The 14,504-nt window shown below is 35.4% G+C and overlaps 2 protein-coding genes and 1 long non-coding RNA gene across 8 annotated transcripts in view; 1 reads left to right on the top strand and 2 right to left on the bottom strand.

Moving 5' to 3' along the window:
* Window positions 1-6,362, bottom strand: part of LOC124452413 (phospholipid-transporting ATPase ABCA3-like) — a 21,182-nt gene extending 14,820 nt beyond the window's left edge. The window contains exons 1-12 of the mRNA XM_047002942.1: window positions 5,838-6,362; window positions 5,098-5,583; window positions 4,036-4,864; window positions 3,562-3,635; window positions 3,184-3,215; window positions 2,860-3,021; window positions 2,109-2,228; window positions 1,831-1,981; window positions 1,504-1,603; window positions 1,318-1,428; window positions 396-539; window positions 83-177 (exon numbers count right to left, since the gene is read on the bottom strand). Coding sequence (XP_046858898.1) covers window positions 83-177; window positions 396-539; window positions 1,318-1,428; window positions 1,504-1,603; window positions 1,831-1,981; window positions 2,109-2,228; window positions 2,860-3,021; window positions 3,184-3,215; window positions 3,562-3,635; window positions 4,036-4,089 — 1,043 coding nt within the window. The 5' untranslated portion in view covers window positions 4,090-4,864; window positions 5,098-5,583; window positions 5,838-6,362. The remainder of the gene's footprint in view (window positions 1-82; window positions 178-395; window positions 540-1,317; window positions 1,429-1,503; window positions 1,604-1,830; window positions 1,982-2,108; window positions 2,229-2,859; window positions 3,022-3,183; window positions 3,216-3,561; window positions 3,636-4,035; window positions 4,865-5,097; window positions 5,584-5,837) is intronic.
* LOC124452414 (DNA ligase 4-like) lies at window positions 6,318-13,076 on the top strand. 2 transcript variants are annotated; one of them, XM_047002946.1, is made up of 29 exons: window positions 6,318-6,516; window positions 6,600-6,677; window positions 7,375-7,476; window positions 7,549-7,613; window positions 7,679-7,802; window positions 7,863-7,889; window positions 7,969-8,061; window positions 8,128-8,232; window positions 8,321-8,427; window positions 8,499-8,579; window positions 8,824-8,892; window positions 9,031-9,086; window positions 9,153-9,249; window positions 9,460-9,519; window positions 9,601-9,701; window positions 9,850-9,902; window positions 10,229-10,267; window positions 10,354-10,449; window positions 10,560-10,679; window positions 10,752-10,831; window positions 10,920-11,172; window positions 11,638-11,727; window positions 11,794-11,882; window positions 11,968-12,016; window positions 12,114-12,275; window positions 12,359-12,450; window positions 12,523-12,565; window positions 12,633-12,742; window positions 12,819-13,076. In XM_047002946.1, exons 1-29 carry the CDS (start codon window positions 6,349-6,351, stop codon window positions 12,973-12,975), a joined length of 2,766 nt encoding a protein of 921 aa, XP_046858902.1. In that variant the 5' UTR covers window positions 6,318-6,348; the 3' UTR covers window positions 12,976-13,076. The 2 variants fall into 2 exon arrangements, with proteins under 2 accessions (XP_046858902.1, XP_046858901.1); XM_047002945.1 differs by having other exon boundaries at window positions 11,638-11,882.
* LOC124452415 lies at window positions 7,772-14,504 on the bottom strand. Of its 5 annotated transcripts, XR_006950769.1 has the most exons (5): window positions 14,172-14,504; window positions 13,072-13,467; window positions 12,624-12,922; window positions 9,456-12,458; window positions 7,772-9,241 (listed from the first exon to the last, which is right to left on the bottom strand). It is a non-coding gene; the product is annotated as an uncharacterized LOC124452415 (long non-coding RNA). The 5 variants fall into 5 exon arrangements; XR_006950768.1 differs by having other exon boundaries at window positions 7,837-12,458; window positions 14,172-14,454; XR_006950770.1 differs by lacking the exon at window positions 9,456-12,458 and having other exon boundaries at window positions 7,837-9,241; window positions 14,172-14,454.

Genomic DNA, 14,504 nt, shown 5'->3' with positions numbered 1-14,504 from the left:
ACTGAACATCATGGGATAGTTGAGGATTTTTCGTGTTGTTTTATATTTTACATTCTCGTTGTCATAACATGCACAAACATACCTCATACAGAAACAAAAGATGATACTCGTCATAGCGTACAACAAGAAAAACACAAACACAACAGAACCATCAGAATTTTCCATGATTTTTGCAGCCTAAATAAAAGTTGAAAGAGGTTTTAAGTAAACACGAAAAAGCCCAACTTCAAGATACACGATTTTAAAGCACAACTTCGACTGTATTTCAAAGTAATTATAAAACTGAAATAAAGTGGAAATATTCTCGTATGGGAAAAATATTGTTTCAATTGCTTTATACAAGTCGAATGTTGACTTTACTTCAGGATAACGTAGATGTAAAACATTATATCTACCTTTATTAAAGCCGTTATGAGGCAAACAGAAATGAGTAAAAACAAGAATGATTTAGTAAACCAAGCAAGCCAATGTATCCAGTTTGACAATCCCATTATCTTCATGGATTCTTTCAATCGACATTGTTTCTCATGTACAAGCTCCTATAAATAAAAGCTTTATCGTTGGCACTTCAAAACTATATATTCATTCTCATTTAATAAAACTTCTACACAATAAACTGATGGCTGTGTGTATGGCAAAATTTCATCTTAGTGAATTGATTACCTGCACAGTTTCAACAGGGGAGAAAGGGAAGAGAACGACGAAAAAAGCAACTTATAGCTGCCAATTTGAAATTGTCGTGGAAAAAGGAGGTATTATCTCTTTGCTCCCCCCCGGCTACGTCCTTAGTATGGTGTCACTTTGCTCCCCCCAGCTACGTCCTTAGTTTGGTGTCACACTGAATATGATCGTGTTATAACTATTTTTTAAAACACCAAAACAAGTTTGAACTTTTTCTCAAAGTTATCTTCAGATAATCATAACATGAACACTGACTCAGTTATGCACACATAAAAAACACGATTCTTGTTCTGATACTCAGACGATGGTTTTGGAATAAAGTGGAAAAAACGTTGCCATCAAGAGACTGCTATCGTGTACACAACCATACACGAATTCACGTTAAGATTTAACTTTATTCACAAATTTGTACTTTAAAAGCGGAGTCACGTTGAGATGAGAAGAAACCAAATTAATTCCAGTCCCGAAAAGGTTAAATTTCAGTAAAATAAGTTAATAAGTGCAATAATGACGGAGTGCAATGTTCCGTCCAACTCTAATATGTTGTTTCCTCTTTTCTTCAAAGGCGGTTTTCTAAAAACCCCCTAGGCTTGCCTGTCAATGTTTACATTCGAAAGTTCATTAATCGTTTCTCACCTTCACTATCATCATCGCCGTGTATATGAAAGCAAAGGTGAATAAGAGCGGAAGAAATCCAGCCACAACCGAGTTGAAAGAATCGTCACGATACTTAGGATATGGAAATTGCTGTAGAAAAAAAAGAAAAAACAATTTCATTACGTCTTATGCTTCAAAGGATTTTGGTCAAATTGTTGAAGATACCTCCAGTATGAACTTATAAGGCAACGAAGAACCTTTGACAGTCTGCACAATAGAAGCATCCAAAGCATATTGAAGAAAGATAAAACGACTCGCGTAAAGGCTAAATTAACATTGAAGATAGAAAAATTCAGTTTGACATTTCAACGAAAAAACGTGGATCACTTGACACAATATACATCCCACTCTCTTCCCTTCCAATAAATACAAACCACTACCTCCCCCTCCAAAGATAAACACTTCCACACTCCCCTTACCAATAAAAACGACCCCTCCCAATGAAAAACTTCTTAGAATGTACTAGTTGATCATCCCTTGACCAACATATACCTTTCTTCACTGCTGCGGGGCTCTCGTTCACGAAAAAATGGATATGTCCGATCATTGAGCCATCGTTGAGCAGGCAGTCTGATGGCATACTTCAAGTCTTTAGGAAGTGTTGAGTGATTGTAAGCTTTTTCATTACCCAGAAATTCAACAGCTGTATGATAAAAATAGTCTCTTATTACATATGTGATGACAGTTGGTCATGTGGTCAAGAATCAACACAATAACGACACAAGAAATGAAAGACTTCAAAGAGTGTTTGTAAAAATTATTTAACACACCTCCATAATATTTGCTCTCCATCTCCGAAACATGATTTTCCATTTCTTTTTTTGTTGTCCATTTTCTTGTTGCTACACTGATATTCATCAGTTTCCCAACTTTCTCCATGAGTGCATTAGCTAATACATATCAAATTAAATGACAAAATATATTTCCATACATCTTTCACAAAGATCTTTATAATAATCACTGGCATAGCTAGCCTGCAAATTTGCTCATGCTATGGAAATTTTTCTTTGTTCACACTCACTGTAAAAGTAATAGATTTCTAATGAAAGGAATACTGAAATTTACATGGTAGGACCAAAACTTGCAAGATGGCTATGCCACAGTCAATAGTTACCATGGTAAGACATACTAAAGTGCATAAATTATCCTCACAATTTCCTTGCTACTGCGTATTAATTATGTCACTCTTTTAGTTTGATCTCTTGAACATTAGGTGCATTTCAGTGTACACATTTTAAATTTTCATCATGGACATATTATTTCTGCAGACAGTTGCAAATCAAGGACAGTAAACTAAACCAACTGCAATTTGTTCTCACTTTGTAATGGTTCCTCTCCATTGCTCAGATTCTCAAAATAATCCAATGAATTTCACTAACAATAGCAATGCTATTTCTTACTTTTATTTTTCACTTTTTCTTTATGAACTACTCAGGATTTGATACAGTAAGCCAGTGCAACCAATCATTCAATGTTTTACATTATCATTGCAAAAAAAAGACATATTGTTAAAATTCTTACTTGCTGGGGTAGACGGATAATGGGCAATGAGAGCATTGCTCACATTCAAAGACTTTAGTTCTCTCTGCCGAATATTTTTATTTTGTTCATTAGCACGGGACTTGACACTTTGTTGAAATGTCCCAGGCTTATTATTGTTTGCCAAGGATGGTTCAAAATTTACTGTAAGATAAACAAACATGACACAATGATATAGCCTTGGTAATTTTGAAATATGACAATTTCAAAGCAACATTAGCTTAATACAATGCTTTATTTCATGTCCTAACATCATTTCATGTCCGAGAGTTATTCTCAAATATAAATCCTTTTCAAATATCTTACCAAAGCATTTATCTTTTGTTTTCAATGCAACCCTGTCAGAAAACAATGTCAAACATTTATAAGCATTGCAAGTGTGCAAGGGTGAATTCCGGGACTAACTTTCCAGTTTGGCCAATTTGTTGCATTTTCAGTCACTATATTTCAGTTAGTCATAAGCATAGGCTAATATAATAGGCAAAATTATCCATTCATAAAACTTCAGTCTTTGTTTAGTTAAAATGCAGAGTAGCATTTATGAACACACAAATGCTGCTTGTCACCTGCTTTGCATTCACTTAATAACTTTAAAAATCTTTAATCTTGAATTATATCAAAGAAACATGGTAAGAAAACATGCTATTTATCCAGAGTTCACAACAGAAATACTTCGCCTTTTACCTTGCTAAAATCAAGATGGCAACGAAGAAAACAGGCAGTAAAATTTCAAATATCGTTCCAATGGGACGTCGTATCTAAAATACACCAGGTGTTTTGACATATGTTCATCCATTTAGTAAGCCTCAAAAGAATAAATAACGGCAAAAAATTTATGAAAAAAATTCTGCGTATTTTCGTCGAATGAAAGTGCAAGTTTGCAACTATTTGAATCATCCGAGCTATCTATGCTTTAGCATCCAGGCTCAGTTTTGGTTTTATAGACCAAAAAAGAACGAAAATCATATACTCTGTATCTTATGTCAAGTCTAAGTCTAACACAAGAAATACAGCATTTAAAACATTAAGGAGAGTTTAAAGTGAGCGACTAGTTGGTTGAATAACGTAATATGATATGCAAATTTTTCCTCATTTCGCGGATAAGTCTACTACAACTTAAGAAAGGTCGTTGAAAACAACAGGCTCGTTATATCATACCTGGAGAAGAAAATTCTTCCATACAAGTAAACGAAATTGTCGAAAACGATACATTTTCTTGAGATTTTCGTTGCTTAAATACCTCTACGCTTCATTTACATTACGTCTTTTTCTCATTGAATGAAGTTGTTTTTTTAATGAACAGATGCCATGCCGGTGTTGCAGCCGTTCGAGTTGCGCAATGCTATCTTAGAGAAATGAGGAATCTCATCTCTCTGCAAACAATTTTTGATTCAAAGATTCAACAGCACAAAAAGTTTACCATTTGGTTTAACATACATTTTGCCACTGAAAAATGTTGATATGAATTCCAGTTGCAAACGATAACCAAATATGCCCATGAAATTACGATTCCACGTCATAATGTCTGTCTCGAGTAAATGACAGCTTACATATGTATTTACTAAACGACAGTTTGTACTTTTTACTAGCTAATTTTTACAAGTTGCACGAATGCCTTAAAACGCGTCCTCTTCATAGAGAGGAATATCTATGTTACACTCTATCTCGTGATTTTGACGTTGCCAAAACCAGGAAGTATGTTCGAGTTCACTCGTGTCTTCTTTAGCAGCTGATAAAAACACACCCAAGTTATACACAGCTGGATCAGAGATCGCAGGATCAATCTTCGTGGATACCGTTCTCTGTTTCTTCTCTTTTATGAGAGGACGTACAGAAGGCAAATAGTAATTTCGAGGTTCAATTTGTCCTGGTTCGACTTTTTCTTTCGTATAGCACAGCACATCATTTTCAAAATCTTCGTCAATCCATACAGTCGAGACAATTGACGATTTTCCGGACCTTGACAATTTCATAGATTCCTTTGATTCTAAAAAAAGTAACTATTAGGCAAGGTTGGTGAAAAGCCCGTCAAAATTGGAAGGGATGAAGGAACGATGTAATATTATTATCTATAACACCGAGTGCCCTATGTAATAAGACGAATCTGCAATTTTCAAAGCCCTTATAAAAATAATCAGTATATAATGAATAGAAACTATTTCAAATAAATGAAACAACTAATACCACTATCTAAACTAAATCTCATTCAACAAACTACACCTTCAATTCCAGTTGGCTTCGAGACTATTCCATGGCTGCATTTGGTCTTTGGAACGTTTACATGAGACGGAGGATGTATTTTTGTCTCTTTTAGTTTTATTTTCCTATTTTTCTCAACCCAATTTTTCTTAACAGCATCGTCAGAGATGCGGGTGGAAACAGGTCCGAGACCCTTGCTACGCATCTCGCTACTCCTACTTTTCTTGATTTTTTTCTTTGGTACTGCTTTGAGCCGTTTAATAATACTCTGGAAAGGGGGAACTTCCGCCTTGTGCTTGTCATCTTTCTTCTCGTAAATAATGCCTTTTAAATTCATCACTTGTGCAATTTTAGTATATTTTCCACGCATTGATAAATGTCTTTTTCTGTCAAATGTCATAGTTCTTGGTAAAACGTGATTGTATAAAGCAATCGAGGACTTCCATCGCAGCATGTCATTTTCAACATCTTTCTTCATGGCGTTTTCTGGCTCACCCTTCGATGACGCTGCAATATGCAAAGGATCATATTGAATTTTTTCGAGAATAAAAGAACGAAAATCATTTAAAGTGTTTATCAAACGATATTCCACCATCATGCAGTTTTCTGACACATACTGCACTTAAAAACTAGGGGTATTCAACTTTTTATCAAGCAAATAACACCATTGTGCATAATCCATAACAATATAAACGTAACTATACTGTATCAATAGTAATGGTGGCATAAAAAAACATACTTGAAATCACTAATATGCTTACTTTTTGCTTTCCTTGAAACTTTTCCATTGTCAACATCGTCCTTCTTCCGATATCGTCGATATAACGCCAGATCTGAATTTCTCAACTTATAGGGTGATGTCATATTTGTTGGAAAGACACTATTACTTAACCTTGATCCATTGCAGCTACACATGCTTCCCATTGCCTTTCAAAATTTCGTTTAGAAATCTGCAGTCTACTTTTTGCTGCCGTCATTTTCTTATATCTTTCCAAGACTTTATTATGACGTCATTATAATTACGCCTCTACTACTTTGAGCTCGACCAGTGAGCTGCACCAAGTGAAAAATATCTCCGTTTCGTTATCATAAAAATATTCAAAGAGCTATGTAAATTGTTAAGGTTTACAGCTCCAATAGCAATGTAACGAAGAGAAAAAGGCCTACTATATACAATAAATAAAAACTCCACATTGCATTATATACATTGATCGGGATGCCGCTGACGTGTATATAACGCAGACTCAGATTTGTTGACCCGATCAAGTAAACATGGCGTCCAAATTAGAAGTGGCGCTTCAAGTTCCTTTTCGCGATATTTGTATGCTCCTAGAGAAGATTCACGAAATCAAAGGAACAGACAAGAAAAAGAATATGCTGAACTCTTTTATAGCCTCTTGGCGTGATACTCACCATAAAATACACGGAAATACTCAAACAGTATTAGCATTATATCATTTGATTTAACTTTAAATAATATACTCATACAGCATTGCAATGTCGTACTTCTTGTTTCATGACAGGAGGATTCATTTTTTCCTGCAATGAGATTACTCTTGCCTCAATTTGACAAAGAACGGCCCGCGTATGGCTTGAAGGAGGCAAGTTTCGGTTAACAATTCGTTTATGTACGAAATCAGTCTTAAAATCTTTTACGACGAGTAATATTATCACTGTATAACACTCTATACTGGTATCAGTTAGTACACCGTTACGTGCATATCCCAGTACACAGATTTTTAGATGGTTGTTAAAGTTTATTTTTTCGCTTACTTTGTTCATATGCTAAAATTTCTCTATCCTAACCGTCCTTCTCAGCCTTCTCTACTGTAATATTGTTGTTTGATTGGATTGGATAACAAGTGGCTATCGCTATTGAATTTGATGATAAAAATATTTGACAAAAGTTATATATTATTTACCGTAAATGAATGAACGCTTGAAGTATTGACAACTCAATAACACAAACTTTAAGTGAAAGAAGTATACACTGAACTGATGCAGATTATTTACATCACAGTCATGCTTGCTCAATCATAGGTCAGCTACGGCTAAAAAAAAGCTCTCGAACCTTCCCAGTAGTGTGAAAATTTTCTTTTTTAAAAAAAACGTTATCAAGTTTCTTCAGAGAAAAGCAGCAAAAACCCATGCACATGTTCTAAATCACAATGAAATAGTAAAATCACACGAATACAAAGTTTATTACACACCTCCCCCCCTCCCCCGTTTTTATATCAAAAACGCAACATTTCTTTCAAAAGTTTTTCATCAACATGTTGTATGACTGTTTTTGATTAGGTTGCATTAGCAAAGCACTACATCGAAATCCTGAGCATTGGGAAAGAAAGCATGGACGCTAAAAAGCTACTCAATTACAAGGCACCTAACCATGCCAGCAAGGTAAGTGTTTTGGTAAAAAAAAACTTAGCCAAAACGAAAGTGCAAATAAAGGATAGTCTTGAATTTTTTAAGAATGCTGGCGACTTCGCAACTGTCGCTTATTTTGTCTTAGTGAACAGATGTCCGGAGAAAGGAAGGTATAATGTAATGCGTTGCACCAATTCTATTTGGATCAATCTTCACGCAACGCTTTTCATTACAGTCTAAATATCAAGCAAGTCAACGATCTACTAACTAAATTGGCAATGGGAAATAGTGAGCGTAAAAAATCCGAAATGAGAAATGCCTTGCAGAGTCTTTTGAGAAATACTAGTGCTCTTGAACAGGTAACTACATAAATGATATAGTTACAATAAGGAATACTTTTGACTTGTTTTTAATTTTAGAAATGGTTGATTCGGATCATTTTGAAGGTAACCATTGAAGTCAAAAACGTTTTACTAAATCATTCAATTTATAGCTGTGTTATTGATTAAGAGTCGAATCATTTAGGAACTAAAAGGAGGCATCAGCGACAAAAGTGTATTCGATGTTTTTCACCCAGATGCAATGGAATTGTATAACGTTTGTAGCTCATTGTCGAAGGTAAAAAGGAAGGTTATAGTACGTTTTTCCACAGAAACACTAATGTTGACGATTTTTGTTAATAAGGTGTGTGAAGATTTGCGAGACCCCACGGTGAGAACAAGCGATACGGATATAAAATTGTTTTCAGCATTCAAACCGATGTTAGGACAGCGTGCGGCCATTGACGAGGTACAACTTTTTTGTTCACAACTACTCCAATAAACCTCTTCGTCTTCAGTTCATAAAATATGATGTAATGTTAAACGTCATGATGTAGGTGGAAAAATTGATGAATGTAGATGAGTTTTACATTGAAACGAAACTTGACGGTGAAAGATTCATGCTTCATCGTGAAGAGAACACGTTCAAGTATTTCTCCCGAGGGTTCGTTCATCATAAATCACGTGAAAGTATTTCGTTGTTATTTAAAAATTTTATCAGAGTAAAAATTTCAGATCTAATGATTATACTGCAACCTTTGGAGCTTCACCGAAGGAAGGATACCTTACCCCCTTCATTGCGGACTGTTTTCCCAGGTACTGGCGGAAGATTACACCTCGGCTTCACATTTTTTAACACGAAAATTATGTTGCTCGCGCATTGGCATAAAGCTAATCACAACACTATGCCTCAGGCCATAATTCAGCAACCACGTTTTTTGATCCTCGATGCGACAAGACACACGTGACTTAGTTCTTTAGAAGTAAAATGTCCTTCACATCTCATGTCAGTAATTCTTATGTTTCAATGTGACTGTGATATTTTTGTGTATGATTTCAGTAAAGTAAAATCTTGCATCCTTGACGGAGAGATGATGGCTTTCGATGCGTCGAACAAAGCAAAATTCCTGTACTGTGTCACGTAAATCTTCTTATGTCTTACACTACATGTGGCGGAAAAACTCCTCTTTGTTTCTTTCTACCAGAAATGACACTTAGCTGTCTTTCTTCATTCTTTTAAATATATCAAATTATTATTCATCTGCAGATCAAAAGGAGAGAACATTGATTTTAAAAGTGCTAAGACGTATTCATCGAATGCAGGTGAATAAAAAAGTCTTTGTTTTCATAACAATGAAATTTTTTCATTCATTCTTTTTCGATTCTCAGGTCTTCATCCATGTTTCGTCGTTTTCGATGTTATATTTGTGAATGGTAAAAGTATAGCTAGTCTTCCTCTCAAAGAACGACTACAAAACCTAGAGAAGTAAGTTTACATTGCATATGTAATACAGTCTAAACTGTGATTGGAAAACGGTCAAAACTGTACGAAGTATAATGGACCTTAAATAAAGCCTTGAATGATAAAGAATGAAAAATAGGATACAAACATCTGATCCTACAGGCTGTGATTTTTTGACGGGAGAGAGGAGTACGTATGTAACACAAGTATAAACGTACTTATTTTCTTACATAGGATATTCACAGCAGTTCCTGGTAGAATAGAACGCGTCCAGCGTGAGCAAGCGTCGAAGAGGTACGACAATAACTTCCTTCATTAACAATAGTCTGTAAAGTAGAGTCTTAAAGATTTTGATTGATAAAAATATTCTTGTAGACAAGATGTTATTGTAGCATTAAACAATGCTGTTGACAAGTACGAAGAAGGTTTGCTAATCAAGTCACCATCATCGATATATCAACCAAATATTAGAAACGGTGGGTTAATCATATAATAAAGGTACCTCCTAAACTACCATTACATCCTTTAACTGGTAACGGAAACATATGATTGGCTTATAAAGAGGCTTATGCTAGTACAATTGGTCAGCTGGTCGTTAAATTTTTATTCTTCATTGTTTTAAAGGAAGTGGATGGTTGAAAATTAAACCCGAATATGTTAACGGTTTGGCAGATGAGGTATTTGCATTTTTATCTGTTCATTCGACATTGCTCGTGTCTAATTCAGTGAACTCGAGACACTTGAAATGATAATTCGTATACTTTTGTATGTGATTAGTAAAGAGCGATCAATTTCTCGCGTCAGACTCAAAAACTTTGTTTCTTGAAATTTGATTGTTTGAAGCATGAGTAATCACAGGCTAGCAATGGTAGCGATCATATATGTCTTCAGACATCGCGATTAAGTTGTCGTTCCTGGTGCTTTTAGTCCATTCGTCTCATTACAACTTCACTAAACTGTTGTGGTGCTTTCTAATAAAGTTTCTGTGATTCTCATTTTTAAGTTGGATGTTATTATAATTGGAGGATACTTTGGTAGCGGGGTATGTTACTTATGACAGTCGTTGCTTCAACTATTATAAACGATATTAATGAAATTGATTAATGATTTTCCCTTTTTCTTCACAAGTCACGTGGCGGAATGATTTCTCATTTTTTATGTGGTGTATCTTGTCCTTCATCGATACACGACGAAGAAGCAGCAAAGTTTTACTCATTTTGTAAAGTATGTAGTTTTATAACTTTCACTATGTGTGTTTTCATTTTCTTCTGTCGTCACGACGATATTCTGACAAGATTTGGGAGAATATTATCTCAGTTTTGCTTTGTCCGTAGGTTGGTTCGGGATATACAAATAAAGAACTGAAAGATCTGTCTCATCATTTAGATCCTTACTGGAGAAAATTTGATGCAAAGAAACCTCCCACGATGATAGAGTTCACAAACGGTTTCAAGGTGACATTTTGATGGAATTCATTTGTTCACGAAATGCTCCTTAAAGTCCCTCACGATCCTTTTCTCATTCAGGAGAAACCTGATGTTTGGATAGAACCGCGGAATTCTAAAATAGTTCAAGTTAAAGCCGCAGAAATTGTTCCCTCTGACAAGTTCAGTACAACTTCCTTACATTCCATTGCACTTTCTCAGTCTTTTTGTAAGCACTGCTACAACTTAGATTCATTTTGCAAACTCTAGTTACAAAACAGGTCAAACGTTACGTTTTCCTCGCGTTGAGAAAATCCGCGATGACAAAACCTGGAATGAGTGTCTGGACATTAACGAACTTGAGAGAATACGAACGATTGCAAAAGGCAAACTGACGTATCAACACGCCACGACCAGTGACGAACATGTCACGAAGAAGAATAAGAGAATAGTGACACGAATCGAGAGCCCGCTAAAAGTTGCCAAACATTTTGCAGCTGCCAACACGAGTAATGTAGAAGAGGTAGTTGGATAATGTGAAAGAACACATTTAACTAGTATTAATTGTTAATTCTTTTGACAGAAAGGCAAAACGAGCGGTTCTTGCCAAATCCACATCTCCCAATCTTGCCGTTAAATCGAACACATTTATTGTTGAGATACACTGGCAGTCAAAAAGAACTGCTACGGTTTTGTCTAGTAATGTCTGATGGTGATAATTATCAAAGATTGATTTACTTAATAGACGGCATTTCTAACTGATGCAAGGCTGTAACTAAAGCAAGAAGAGGCTCCATTAGTCATTAAATATAGCTACTGTTATTTGATGTTGTGTATCTAATATCTAATGTTTTTGCACTTTGTCCAGATGTTACCCAATGAAATCATACTTTGTGTCTGTGAGCAGCAGTTCTTTTTGACAGCATGTGTACTAATCGAATATACTTATTAACCTCGGACCTGTAAGTGCATTTTTGTTTTTACATAGAAATCTCGGATATTTGAAGGCAAGGAATTTTACATTGTGAATGGTCCACCAGATTGTGGCAAAGTAGAACTGGAGGGAAAGATTTTAGAGGTAAATGAAACGTTCTTCCTCTCCCTCTTCGATGAATGCTCAACGTGTTTATGTTTATCAACTAAGAATGGTGGAAAGGTTGTTCAAAATCCTGGCAAAGACACGCATTGCGTCATCGCTCACAAGAGCAACGTCAGAGTGACTAACATAATTAAGTGAGTTGATTAATTGGTTGCAACACAACATCGTTAGAAAGAAATGCCATAACATTTCGACAATTGTTCTTGAATCTCTCCACAGACAAACGATATATGACATTGTTAATGCATCTTGGTTGTTGGAAAGTTTAGTAAGACTTATTTCTATACTAAACACCATCGCTTATCGTAACTTCGACTCTAGAGTATTTGCTAGGAGACGATATCATTTAACTCTTCATTGAACAGGAACGCAAGCAGATGGTGCCATGGTTACCATGTCACATGATCCACATGTCATCGAAGACAATAGAGAAGTTTTCTCTTGAGTACGATGAGAACGGTGACAGTTTCACCAAAGACTTGAACGTTGAAACTTTGAAGGAAATTTTTAAAAAATTAGATGAAAGAGTAGGTTCACCTTTAGTTCAATTTTGAAAATGAAATCATGTGGAAAAATCATCCAATCCAATGTTTTTGCATTGTGCTTGTAGCAAAACGTAGTGAAGTTGACAAGAAATGACATAATTGAAGTGGAAGAGAGATACATCACCAACTCAACCCTAGGTCTCTTTAGATCATACAGGTGACTCACTAAAACACCAAAATCATTAACAATAAAGATGATTACATGACTGACGCCATGTTTTTTTTTCAGATTTTACGTGGATAGATACTCGACAATTGGTGATCCACACACGGTTAGACTCAATATACTCGGAGGAGCGTCATAACGTCTTTTTATCATTATATAAATACCTTTAATAGCGCCTACCCAGCAGTAGCCTTCACGTGCAGACATATGTGCTACGTTATTATGGTGGACATATAAGTGACACTTTTGACGAAGAAGTCAGTCACGTGATCACGAGCCCGCGGTATGGAAGGAAATCACGAAGAAGAGATAAACAACTTCAGATGTAGCTTTTTCATATGATATTTTCTTTTCTATAGGGATTTCTCGAGGGTACCAGTCATTCAACAGATAATGCACAGGAGAACACGTTTCGCGCACATTGTAACAGAAACATGGATTACCGAGTGTGTGCAAGTTGGTGCTATATTAAAAGAACAAGATTACCGTCCAATAATTGATGATGTTTTGGAATAAATTAAAAAAATGGACAATTTACATTATCAGAATCAATGTTCTTCACGTCGTTTATTGTTATGTAGATAAATTTTGACCACAAAACACTATAAATACCTCAACAAACTGCTTCCATCCTTTTTATGTTTTTTTTTCAGTGGGAACAACTCTGTTAAGGCCATCTCATGATAAAGGCTGTCTCGTTTTAAACCACCTTTTACGTAAGACTCTTTGCCATAAAGTGTTAACTTGAGTATACTGCGAACTTGTTTGTCTAGGTTGCAAAGTGGAATATCAGCAAAACTTGGCTCTCGAATTCCATTCTTTTTCTTAGAATTTCATCTCCCTACTTTTCAGTCGCTCAACCTGTGTTTTAGCGACGTTAATACGAGGATGTAATCAATCAAGACTTCTTTCTTCAATTGAACACTATTTAATCGTTCTTCACGAAATTTCGAGATCCAGGAGTAAAGGAACTCGCAAAATTACTCTATTTACTGATACAAGAATGACCTAAAAAACAAAAATGAATTGAAAATAACGCGACAAAAGTGAAAAACAGTTGTTAAAATACATCCTCAGTGAATACATGTATGTACGTAATGTATTGTACATTATGGATTATATTGTAGAGTCACCAGAGTGCTCAAACCTATATGCGTGTATGCATGTATATATGTATGTATGTATGTATACAAGGTGTATATACAATGTGCCTTCCTGGCTATCACCACAGTGCAATGGTGACTCCTGCACTTGGGACACAGGATGTACGGTTAGACATTGTATGGATTGTATTGTAGAGTTACCAGAGTGCTCAAACCTATATGCGTGTATGTATGTATGTATGTATGTATGTATGTTGTGAATGTATGTATGTATGTATGTTGTGAATGTATTTATAAGTTGTTGCCTGAAAATTGCTTAGGCATGAAAACATACGCAGCAATATGACAATCGTTATCACTTGAATTATACATATAGCTATATATATTGTTCATGTTGTATAAATATATATTGCACAGTCTTTGTTGATATTGAACACTATTGTTTCGATAGGGGTATATTAGACACAATATCATACATATATATATACTATAGTATACATGGTCAAGTCTCGTGTAATGTATTTCTGGACATAACAATAGTGTTTTCCAGTTTCAAAGAGAGGTTGACAGGCGAATAAGAATTGTTGTTCCCTTATAAAAGTTGAATACCTTATCCAAACCTTTAACTGATAACTGTAACCACGGGTCGATTAACGGTATCAATATGATGTTTGATAGCTCTGATCCCTCGAAGTTAACATGTTAGAGCTATTGTTGAAATTCCTCGTAAATCAAGATAATGTATACGATATGCCTTTTTGGGAATTTCACAAAAAGTCCATCATATTTGAATGAGATTGTAATACGTGTCATCGCCAAGGGAAAGTTGTGGTTATATAAACGTTCGGAGAGCAATTGTTCAAGTCTCTCGTCCGTAATTTAGCTATACTGGTATAAATAGTTCATTTCTATATACATTTATACGTGCATACAAACAGCTCA

Source organism: Xenia sp. Carnegie-2017, unplaced genomic scaffold (genome assembly GCF_021976095.1).
Source record: "Xenia sp. Carnegie-2017 unplaced genomic scaffold, XeniaSp_v1 HiC_scaffold_25, whole genome shotgun sequence".
Taxonomy (NCBI): Eukaryota; Metazoa; Cnidaria; class Anthozoa; order Malacalcyonacea; family Xeniidae; genus Xenia; species Xenia sp. Carnegie-2017.
Note: the sequence above shows the minus strand (reverse complement) of the source record. Positions and strands in the feature narration are given on the sequence as shown.